General features: G+C 47.1%; 1 protein-coding gene across 1 annotated transcript; it reads right to left on the reverse strand.

Annotated features, from left to right (window-relative positions):
* Positions 1-1,139: 1,139 nt before the first annotated feature.
* Positions 1,140-8,859, reverse strand: LOC137415465 (uncharacterized). Its single transcript, XM_078769072.1, has 9 exons — positions 8,788-8,859; positions 8,261-8,449; positions 7,891-8,032; positions 7,621-7,795; positions 3,189-3,412; positions 2,978-3,049; positions 2,638-2,807; positions 2,085-2,345; positions 1,140-1,823 (listed from the first exon to the last, which is right to left on the reverse strand). Exons 1-9 carry the CDS (start codon positions 8,857-8,859, stop codon positions 1,674-1,676), a joined length of 1,455 nt encoding a protein of 484 aa, XP_078625198.1. The 3' UTR covers positions 1,140-1,673.
* Between the last annotated feature and the right edge of the window lie 3,074 nt (positions 8,860-11,933).

Genomic DNA, 11,933 nt, shown 5'->3' on the forward strand with positions numbered 1-11,933 from the left:
ATGGTCAGACACCGTAACGATATGAATTTATTTCTTATAAGGTGTACAAAGATCATTTGAAAGGCTATATAATATATATATTCGATGTATGTTGGTGTATTTTGTGACGTCATATTGATGACGTTTTTCTTCCGGTGTCTATGTTTAATGTAACAGGTGAAATGCGTCGGGTAATAACATGTGCATAAATATTTGGATTTGGTGAGGGCATTGGATTATTAACATTTCATTTATTTAATTATTCAAATTCCACGACGTGAGTGTCAGTAGGAAGACAATCCGGATGAGGAGGAGATTTATTGATAAACATAGCAACCGCAATACGAGGTGTTATGGTGTGTGACCTTTCTTTTATTTTTCCTTGAAGCCTGCCCGAGTTAGAACGAGTGGTTTGTCAACCGTTGTGCTGTGCACCCCCTCCGAATTAGAACAAGTGGTTTGGCTCATGGGTATGAGGGCTGTGATTGGTTGTGGGTAAGGAAGGGATCAGCAAGTCGGTTCACAGCATCCTTTATAAGGAGGAGTATGCTGTAGGCGTGCCTGACTAGTATTTGAAGTCGTGCTGGCTTCATATGGGGTTCTCTACTCGGCTTGGTGAGTTGTTTTGGCTTTGTTTATGTATAGAAATAGATGTTGTTTGTTGTGACCTATGAATAAAGTCGGTTTGGTCGAATGTGTGGTTTGATGGGGTTGGTTGTTGTAACACAGGACACGAGGATGAGGGAGACTCTGATATGGGTATGTAATGGATTTTTTTTGGAATTGTAGTGATCTTGGTTTCGACTCTGACTTTGAATTGCAATTGCATGTACTTGATTTGAGCCTTGGTTGTTGTCGTCAACGGTCTAATTTGCGGTCTAATTTTGCAGGGATACCTCGTTTTTGCACTGCAACAATGGGCTGCCATTTGCACTTTCGTGGACATCCATGGGTTTTGGAGGAATATACAACCTGGGAACAGCAAGGTAGCATAGCGTTTATTCGCCTGTGTTTGAAATGTGAAAGTTGCAGGTAATATATGTGGAGCACAGTGATTTGTGGGGAGTGTTCGAAATACTGAGGAATACACGTACACCGGAAATGTGTGAGAACTGTCGTTTATTTTTGAATTGTGCAATGGGCATTTATTAGATTTTTTGGGGTTTTTGGTTTTGAGGTTTAGCACGTACGACCTAAAATGGGCGTGCCGGATGGTGCAATGACGGGATATTTGGACTAGTTTTATATGTTGTACACCTGAGGAAAAAAAGCAATGGTTTTTGTGTCAGCAATTTATTTGACGTCGCACATGCATAACAACAAGCAATACTGACTCGTAATATAATATATATACATGTTTAAATTTTGATGTCATAATTGTGTGTGTGTGTGTGTGTGTGTGTGTGTGTGTGTGTGTGTGTGTGTGTGTGTGTGTGTGTGTGTGTGTGTGTGTGTGTGTGTGTGTGTGTGTGTGTGTGTGTGTGTGTGTGTGTGTGTGTGTGTGTCCCACCCAGGGGGTTGTGCGGTAGGATAACACAAACAAAGGATGTTTAATGAATGTGGGTAGGTGGAGTAAAGGGGTCATCAATTGCAGTAGTTTTAAAGTGGCAGTTGTAGTTAGGTTTATTTGGAATAAAAGCAAAGGGGTAGTCGTACATTGTGTGTCGGATCGGTGAGTTGTTTTTATTGCTCGCTTACAGTCGCAGTTGTTGTTGGATTGTGGAACACGCCGTCAGGTGTTCGTCGTCATTGTGGACGATGTAGTGGCGCTGTTGAGTGGCACGTGAGTGGCACATGTGGTGTGCCACGTTCTTGGCTTTATTTTCGTTGATGTTGCTCGTCACCTAGGTGTAAGGAAGAGAAGGGGTGGCATGAAAAGATTTGCAGATGGAAGGATGAAAATCCTTTTTGCAGTGTACACCTTAGTGACGATCGGTGTTGACAATAGGGAAAGGGAAAGTGCGCAACTGCGCATGCATGTGAGAGTAGTGGAACTGCGATCATGGCATGGTGTATGGTGTATGGTGTATGGTGTATGGTGTATGGTGTATGGTGTATGGTGTATGGTGTATGGGTAATTGTGTAACACAAGGTGTTGTACTTACGTGCGTGGCAATGGACGTACGTATTGCACCTGCCGTCAAAGTGGTCTTCATTCCCAGGGTTTGTGATGCTGCCCTTAAGAGGTTCGACATATTTTTGCAAGGGTTTCCTCTGCTATTGAAAAAGAAGGTCTGTTGTTTTTGGTCTCTGAATCCCGGTAAGTTTTGTCTGATGTTTGCAAAGATGCACATGAATTTGTGGTCTTGGCTACTCAACGTGACCGTGGCCCTGCCGAAGTGGGCAGCGGTTTTGTGTTCGGGAACCTGCAAATTAAATTGGGAAGGATCGTGTCGGTGGTGCAGTACACTTTTATAAGACGTGATTGGACGATGTGATGTGTGTGTGACAGACGTAGTTGGTTGTTGAGGGAGTGTTCCTTTGTTGTGCATTGTTAGAAATTTCGAACACATTTTATGTGCCTTGATTTGGAAAGGAAGTGTTGTGACGGTATGAATGTCGTTGCATTATTGCAATAACAATGTCCTGTGGATACGGCTTAGTTTGTTTAGGTGATGAAATGCAGTTCGGCTTGGACAATGCACACCGTATGCTTACGTGGATGAATCGTGATGGGCCTTTCCTTGTGGCGTTGCGGAAGTTGTCCAGGGTCATGTTTGTCATGACGCCTTTTCTGTGGCCGTTTTTGATGAGCAGCCGGGCACATAACAGTCCGATTATTCGGACAATGTTGCGTGCTGGTTTTTTGGGGTTGCTTTTGATTTGGTCTGAAAAAAAAAAATGAAAGGGATAGCGTCAGCAATAACAATTGATGTGTGTCACGTTAGGCTTAGGTAGGTTGGCATGGTTGGTTGTCGTCCATGTGACTTGTAGGAGGAATAAGTGAGTGTACAGAAATGTTTGGGCAAATGTATTTGCTAGGGTCGTCATCACTTACCAAGAAGTTGAGGGATTTTCATTGTGCTTTTTTGCACTATTGTTCGCAGTTCATGTTTGGAAATCAATTTGTCTGTGAAAAGGAATCAAAAGAGGTATCATTATTTGTTGGCGGTGTGCTTGGGTATATCATTTGTCATGAAAGCAAAGGATCGTTACCTGAGATGGATGGAGGAATAGGTTACGCGTACGTTTTGGGTGATGTTTCTTACCTCGTGCATCTTCCAGGCGCTGTTGGTGTTGGACTCTGACATGAGGATTCATTTCTCTTTGAAAAGCCGAGATCATGAAGACAATGTGGTCGAAATTTTGGCTCGTCAATTTGACTCGGGGAAATTGTGCCGCTTTTAAAAATTTCATGAAAGAGCTCAGCGAGGAGAGATGATTCTTTATCGTGGATGGTTTCTTGCCGGAGCTTCGTAAGGTGTCGAACCATCTAAAGACGTGAAAGTATTGGAAGGGCATTTAACCAAACGAGCAAGTGAAACAATAAAAGCAATGTCATCAATAAAAGGACAAGTAAAAGTAACGCAAGCACTAAGTGAAGCAATTGCTATTGTTGTTATCATTATTAGCATCGTTGTCATCATTAATGTTGATGTGACGGTTAGGGTTTTGGGGTATCGTTTTCGTTAGGGTTGTCATTGTTGTTAGGTTGGTGGTGGTGGTGGTGGTGGTGGTGGTGGTGGTGGTGGTGGTGGTGGTGGTGGTGGTGGTGTGCACGATATATTTTGGGCAATGTGCATGTGTGGGGTGTTCATTGGTGGTTGCAAATGCGAGGGACGTGCATCGGGTGAGTTGTTCGCGGGTGCTACGTTGTGAATGATGTCATATGCGCGATCCTGAGGACGACGATTTTTCTTTTTTCTTTTTTCTTGTTTCTTTTTTTTTTTCCCCGATACAAGATGGAGGCTCGCGAAAGAGGTAACATTAATCACACAGAAATGTGAAAGCGACACATGAAACACAAAACGTAGAATAAGGGCAGCGGTAGACAAGATGGGGAGAGACAGGGGGAAGGAGACAAACAGAACATTTGAGAGCAGGGACATGCCGAGAAATGTGTGAGGGGGGAGGGCTTGGGGGGAGGTGGGAGAGGTGCAAAACACATGAAGCCTGTAAGGACTTGTAGGAAAGAGGTTGGAATTAAAAAACAAAAAACCGAAAAAACGGTGCATCTGGGGTGAATCAGCGGGGGTAGAAACGATCAAGGTTTTGGATGGGGGAAGATATAAGATAAGATAAGATAAGATAAGATAAGATAAGATAAGAGATGGTGGTGAACAGCTGTTTTAAAGACCTGAAGGGAGTGGGGGAGTTTGTTTCACAGGCGGGAGAAGAGGGGAATGAAAGAGTGAACGTGAGCAGGGAGCCTAGATTTTGGCAATTTAAACATAAGAGGGTTGCAGGCAGATGTTGTGCGACACGAAGGAATATTTGGGGGACAGAGCTGAGAGAGAGCTGGGGGAGCAAGGGCGGAGAGGAGTCGGTAGAAGGCAGAAAGATCAGCAACCTGTTTGCGGTGAGTGAGTGAGTGAGTGAAAGGCCCTCGGAGTTAAGTTCATCGCAGGAGATTGCAATGATTCTGAACGGTTTGGTTTCAAGAGCGTGGATTTCGAGGTGGGTGTGAGGCAGGAGCATCGGCCCAGAGGGGGGGGGGGGGGACAGTATTGCATTGGGCTGTGGATGAAAGCGTTGTATGTGGTGAGGAGTTCAGGAGTTCAGGAGGTCAGGTGTGTCAAGGAAGGACTTAGCACGACTGAGGATTGCTAGTGGGTGACTGGCTTTGGGGGGCAGCTTGGAAATGTGCTTTTCCCAAGAAAGATCATGGCAGATAGTGAGACACAAAAGCTTGAGCGACAGAAGTTGTTGCAGAGGATTGTTGAGAAAGTAGATGAGAGGGTTTTTGCCTTCGGTCCTTTCGGAGAGACATTGTAAGAGTGTGACATTTGTGAGGATTGAAAGACATGTTCCACTTGTTTGATGAGTCTGTGATTTTGTGCAGGTCTGCAGAGAGTGACGAGTGTGTAGACTGTCGATCTGAGGCATGAGCATTGGAGCGGCAGATAGTGGAGTCATCAGCCAAGAGATGGAGAGGATTTTCCAGAGAGTCGGAGAGATCGTTGATGAAGACCTGAAATAACACAGGGCACAGAACACTACCTTGGGGAATTCCAGGCAGAACAGGAAGGCGACATGAGAGAAATCTATTGAGGGCCACACGTTGTCTATGACCAGAGAGGAAGTGTGCAAGGCATGAGTGGAGATTTTTATGGATACCATCGGAGGAGAGTTTGGTGAGCAGAGCTGGGTGCCAGAACGTATCGAAGGCACGTGATATGTCACGTGAGACACGTGAGACAGGTCTGATGTGTTGTTTGGCATTGAGGACCTTCATTCATTGTTGAGACGGCAGAAGCAACATGTCCAGAGTATCATGACCTGGTATGAATCCACATTGATGATCAGAGATGAAGCTATTGGAGAAGAGGAAGGATTTGATATGCGAAGCAATGATGGATCCCATGACTTTGCTGATAATTGGAAGCAGGCTGATTGGTCTGTAGTTGGAAGGATCTGTTTTTGCACCCTTTTTTTTGTGTAAAGCATTAATGTTGGCTGATTTTCAAGATGGTGGCAGATGAATTTGAGCAAAAGAGAGGGTGACAAGAACAGAGAGAGGGTGACCTAGAGCCGCAGAGGAGGATTTTAGGAGCCGTGGGGGTGATGCCGTGTGGTCTAGTTGCCGAATCCGAGTTGAGGTTGGGCAAAAAAAAAAAACTGGTGCACCTTGTGAGGTGACAAGGACACAGAGTCCAGGAGCAGTTGGGTTCGACTGGGATAGGTGGGAACAGAGAGAGATGGGGTTGGGACACAAGATTTTGAGGCAGAGACAGAGTTGAGGCATTAGGCGTTGTCACGTGTCGGTGTCAACTGTGTAGCCATTTGAGGTAAGGGAGGGGATGGCGGTGGGGGAAGAAATAAGAGAAACCGATTTGCCCAGACGTCGGCAGCATTCGGAGGAAGGAGACAGGTTTGAGAGTTCAATCTTAAGTGTGGAGAGATGGTGCTTCCTGGTACTCCTCAGGGTAGACACACATTTGTTCCGAGCTTGGGGGAAGGAACTGAGATTGCCTTCAGTTGGATGTGTATTTCATGAGGCAAATGCAAGTTGCTTCAGGGCAATTGCCTGAAGGCAAAATTCAGTGTACCATGGACGGGAGGAAAGGTAAGACACCCGAGGACGAGACGAGACGAGACGAGACGAGACGAGACGAGACGAGACGAGAAAAAAAAGAGCTCCTTGCTTTGGAAGAATTGATGTCAGAGGCAGTAGAGATGGGAGACTCGTCGGTGGTGAGGAGGCTCTGAGAATGGCCAGAGAGATGTCGACTTTCACAAGTACATGATCAGAAGAAGCGATTGGAGTACAAGAAGAGCAGGAGACATTTACAGGGAAGTTAGTCATAAGGAAGTGCAGAGGAGAACATACTACATTGACTGAGATCCGGGTCGGGAAATTGAGAGATTGTGTCAGTCCCAATGAGTCGAAGAAATCCTGTGCTGAGGTGCCATGGCTGGTGAGAGAGGAACGCACACCCAGCCAGCTGGCATGATGATAGTTGAAGTCGCCACATATGAGGAAGAAAGAGTTTGGATGAGTTGATAGAAGTTGTTCGATGTTATCCGACGGGTAAATGAAAATGGAGTCATCACTCTTTGAAGGACGGTACAGGAGAGATATGAACAAAGGGTTGGAGCGGAGAGGAACCCATAGGCAGAGGTATTCCTGGGGGTGGGGTGGAGAGAGGGTAGTGCAAGGAGCGTGAGGAAGAGGTTTTTGATAAAGATAGGCAACTTACCACCAGGACGAGGCTCAGGTGTATCGTAGCTGAGGAGGGAGTAACCAGGAAGAGATGTTAAGGAATCACAGACATGGTGAAGGAGGTAATTTTCCGTTAGGCAGATGAAGTCTGGATTGTGAGAAGCAACCCGAATGTCGAGATCAATCGGGTTTGAGGTGCATATCGTTAATGAGGAGAGAGGGGGACCATTGGGTGCAGTATAGTATAGTATAGTATAGTATAGTATAGGGTAGGGGAGGCGTATGGTCCGATGAAGGATGACAGGGGGAGGTAGGAAGAGCAATTGATAGTGTCAGAGATTACAGAAGAGTTACAAGAAAGGGAAGGATGAGGAGGATGAAAGGTTTGATGGTGATGGCATGAGGCACAGTGACGGGTTGTCTGAGGGGTTGTTTGGTGAGGAGGAGGAGGAGGAGGAGGAGGAGGAGGAGGAGGAGGAGGAGGAGGAGGAGGCGGAGGCGGAGGAGGCGGAGGAGGCAAGTAGAAGGTTCGGGGAGGTGGAGGTATGACATAGAAGGGAGAAGAAGTGGGGAGGAGGCAGCTTTGAGAAGGAGGCGGGAGGGGTGGGAGGAGCCAGGCGGGATGGTTGGGCGGAGATTCGAAAGGGAAGGGGTTGGGGGGGGCAGTTTTGAAGGGGGAGGGGCAAGGTGGGAGTTTAGGAGGGGAGGGTCACCGGGGGAGTTTAGGAGGGTAGGGGGAGGGGCAAGGGGGGATTTTTGAAAGTGTATGATTAATGAAAGATGAACATTTATAACAAATTGGGTTTATGCATACTTACGAGCGCATTTTGGTGGTTTCCTGCAAGAAGAGCATCGAGGTGCCTATGTCCTGTTTGCCCGCCATATGGCGCAGGAATAGGCGTACATGGGCAATGGTGGTGTTGGTGTTTTCTCGTTTTTTGGCGTTGGCGAATGTGCCACACATATACCGCATGTATTCTTTCAATAGTTGCACTGTAAATAGGTATGTAATAATTCATTGCATATAACCATGACAACCAAGGCAGGATAAATGTAATTGCTGTTGCACTTGCTAATGGTTTACTCACCGTCAGGTGGAGGTTGAGCGGTGGCGCGCTTGTCAGCGTACCATTTTTCAATTCGGGTATACCTATCTTTGACATAGGTGAAGAGGTGTTGCTGCTCTTTGAGTTGTTGTATTAGATGACGGGCAAGCTGCATGTCTTTGTCCTGATAAGGAAACGTGAAAGCGACGTGGTGAATGGACTTGTTAATGGGGACAAAGCGCGCAGCGCGCAGCACGTGGCCCATGGCGTGTAAGTGTAGGCCTCTCGGAAGCAATAGCGCCGAAGACTTTGTCGGGTGCACACGTCAACGCATGTTGGTTTGCTGCACGAATTTTGAGGAAAAGATTGCATTATCAGCATTGCGTAAAAGGTCAGGAAAGGATCAACTTACTTTCAGAGGCATGTTGTTTGTTTGAAGGTATGGACGAAGTACTCGAATCGCTGGGCCTGTGTCCTGAGGAATGTTGGTGTGGGCGCTGTGCCGCTGTTGGAGTTGGAGTTGGAGTTGAAGTGTTCCTTGTTGGTTGTTGTTTAATGGGTTTTTTTTCCTTCCTTTCTTTCTTTGTTTTGTGCCCACCCGCTTTTGAATTAAGGGTTAGCAGCATAAACGAGAATAAGTGTTCGTTAATCGTCATAGTGAAAATGACTTTTGTCTTGTTTGTGTGATGTTGAAAAAAATTACACTGAATGAACGAGGGTTACATAATGAACGGTGGTTGTAGTGCAATCCTTTTATGTCATCGGCGACGGGGGTTTTTCATCCGAGGGGGTTTTCCCCGCGATGGCCGGAAATATGTGCGTGGTGAGGTGTCCAGCCATATTTTTGTTAGCTTCATCGTGGCGTTTTTCCAAAGACGCTTTTTCAAACAAAATTAATGATCCTGTATTGTTAATGTTACTACAAAATAATAAGAATACTAGTAATATCCCATTTTCCCAAGGCGTTTTTGCCCGCAGTGAAAACGTGTACGAATAGGTTATCGTTATCATGGCGTTTGCCTGGTTTTTGGTTTCCTGGTTTCAACAGGAAGGATATATATCTTATATTATAAAGCACGTGCAGGTATGGTCATATTTTTACAACTTGCTAATGGTGTTTATAAGAGTAAATGAAGAAATTTTGAGGAATGCTGACGTCCCTGAGGGCAGGTTTACTTTCAGAAGTGAGCGAAGGTCTATTGTGCTGTATGTAAGGACAAATATTGCGTTGATAATGATAGCTTGGGTTCCGGTGAGTAGGTGACGTGTGAATTCTCGTAGGGACGTTTTGTAAGTAGCTCCTGGTGTTTCATAGGAAACTGAAAGGGAGAAGTTCGGGTTGTGGTCCTTGACTAAGCAGTGAGGTAGCGCTTGTGAAGGCAGTCGTTTCGTCACGGTTTGTGTACACAAGAAATTTGGTAGGTGTCGAATTGCAACGAAGATGTTATCATGTCGTGTAGGGCCTGGTCTTTTGAATGACTTGATGTGATATTGTATAATGTAATGCACGTTCTGCTCTTTTTAATGAGCTGGTGTACCATGTTTTGGTGTCGTGGGCGGTTTGATTCTTTTGAGTGACGTGATCTAACATATTATAATATAATGCACGGTGTGATCTTTGCAATGAGCTGGTCTAACATGTTATGATGTCGTGCGTGGTCTGATTGTTTCCGTGACCTGATAAAAGGGGGTCGTAGTCGTCGACGTCGTCGTGGTTGTGCGTGGACTTGGAGTCGGGTGTTTTTTTTGGTAGGATTGGATTTTGGCAAGGGGAAATTTTTGTGCATTCATTGGTTTTGCGTTTGTCAAGGGAGTGGTGCGTGCGTGCGTGCGTGCGTGCGTGCGTGCGTGCGTGCGTGCGTGCGTGCGCGATGTAGTTATGTTGAGTGGACGTGTCGGTAATAAATGGTTTGTCCATGTGTCTGTGTTTTGCTCCTCAGACAAAGAAGCAAGGAATTTTGGGGTCCTGTTGCACGGCAATGTGGAGGGATGGAGCGACATTTGCGTGTCCATGATGATTTGTCGTGTGACGAGGCACGCAGTGGGAGGATTCTCAGCGTTTCAAGGAAAAGGTGGTTGCAAAGTTTTTGACCGTGCAGTCTAATGGGCGTGGCAAAGTGCATAAGGCTACGGGTAATGTCATGTGTACTTGGCATGTTGTTGTTTTGTCGCACATGCTACGCCTGTGAGAGACCATTTAGTTTGGTGGTGCGCATTTGACTTAGTGGATTGTTTGTGGTCACTTAGTCATTTGGTCACTCATTTGGTGTTTTGAAAAGAGGACGTTTGAAGAAACTGTTTGCGTTTAATGGTCATGGCATGCAGGTACGTGTAGTTGTGCGTGTTCGTACGTCGGGGTTAGCGTTTGTCGTTGGTTTTTATTTAATCGTTGTGTGCATGTGTTCCTTGGGAGCATATGTATTGGGAGGCGTCATGTTTATCGTTGAAACTTTGGTGTTAGGTTTCGGGGAACTAAGAAGTGCCCTGTGGACGGGTGTGTGAGGGCTGTCGACAGGGTTGACAAGCATCTTAAAGCGGCGCATGGGCTGACGGTGAGTTATTGTTGTTGATGATTATGTGCGTGGGTGCGTGTCATATTTATGGCATGTATTCAGTGTGTGCTTGGATGGACGGACGGACGGGAAGGATCGGTGGATGCACGGATGTTTGCATTAATTTGGACGTGTTCTGCATTTTCATTGACGTTTGCATTTGTTATTAGGTGAAGGACGAGCGGTATCAGGTGCTTATGGCTGGGGTGAGGGGGTGTGCCGAGGAAGCCGGGCCAAGTTCACGTTTGCATGTTAGCCGTGGAAGCAGGGCCAAGACGTGCAAAGTCGGGGCGCAGGTGGACGTCCCTGCCGTTGCTGAGGTGGCGAAGGTGCAGGGGAACGCCAAGGGCATCGCTAGGGGTTCAGGTGCGCCTTCGCCAGGGCGCAATTCATCCGAGGACGGTTCCGACGTGGAGGTCTTGTTGTCCTGTCAAATCACACGATTGCCGTATTTGCTGCGGGCAGGGGAAACGGCAATGTCGGTGGGACGGTGTTGTATGTTCATTGGGAAGAGGCTGAAAGTGCTGCATGGACGGGATGGTAAGTGATTGAAAGAATTAGTTAGTGTTTCCTGTTGTTGTTTCATGGCAATGCCCTGTGTGCTGCGACACGTGTTTGTATGCTGAAGGCTCGTGGATGCATTGTTGTCTTCCTATTTGCTGTGAAGGACGTGAAAGCGAACAAGTGCCTGGTACATCGTCGCAGGTGCTTTGTGTCGTCGGCCACGAGATCCAGGCGTCCACTGAGGCCGAGGACGATCAGAAGGGCGATCAGCAGGGTGATCACGACGATCACGGTGACCACCATGACGAGGAGGACAAAGTTCACCAGGAGTCGGAGTCGGAGTCGGAGCCGGAGCCGGAGGCAGAGCCAGAGCACCGGAATGATGATGATGAGGAGGAGGAGGGCGGCGGCGAGGGCGGCGAGGGCGGCGAGGGCGTTTTCGACGAGGACGATGACGATGACGACGATGATGATGCTGAGGGGGGGGAGGAGGAGGAGGAGGAGGAGGAGGAGGAGGAGGAGGAGGAGGAGGAGGAGGAGGAGGGAGGAGGAAGAGGAGGAGGAAGAGGAAGACGAGGAGGACGAGGAGGACGAGGAGGACGAGGACGAGGAGGAGGACGAGGACGAGGAGGAGGACGAGGACGAGGAGGAGGACGAGGAGGACGAGGACGAGGAGGACGAGGAGGACGAGGAGCAGGAGCAGGAGCAGGGCCGGCCAGTGGTAGTGGTGCAGGGGCTTGTGTGGCGCTTGGGAGCAGTTGTGAACGTGGTAAGTTTATTAGAGGAACAACAACCAGAAAGACAACATCATCAACAACAACAACAATCACAGGCATTCTAAGGGCATTTTACGTTGTACAGCGGCATATCCCGAGATGACGTTTGACTTTTACGTACGGAATTTTGAATGGAATGTTGTGTGTGTTTGTTTTGTTTGTTTGTTGTTTTTTGGGGGGTTTGGTGGGGGGGACATTATGGTATATGTTTGGGGCAATGTGTGACGACATAACGATTGGCTGACATCAGTCG

This window comes from Myxine glutinosa, unplaced genomic scaffold, assembly GCF_964187855.1.
Source record: "Myxine glutinosa unplaced genomic scaffold, kmMyxGlut1.1 SCAFFOLD_1048, whole genome shotgun sequence".
Lineage (NCBI taxonomy): Eukaryota > Metazoa > Chordata > Myxini > Myxiniformes > Myxinidae > Myxine > Myxine glutinosa.

What these genes read in the sequence shown, in the direction of transcription:
- LOC137415465 (XM_078769072.1), bottom strand. Translation starts at nt 8,859, where the DNA reads ATGATAACGATAACCTATTCGTACACGTTTTCACTGCGGGCAAAAACG. An exon ending in CAAACAACATGCCTCTGAAA is followed by an intron (nt 8,033 to 8,260) that starts GTAAGTTGATCC and finishes TTTCCTTATCAG; the next exon opens with GACAAAGACATGCAGCTTGC. An exon ending in GTACGTCCATTGCCACGCAC is followed by an intron (nt 1,824 to 2,084) that starts GTAAGTACAACA and finishes CCTTACACCTAG; the next exon opens with GTGACGAGCAACATCAACGA.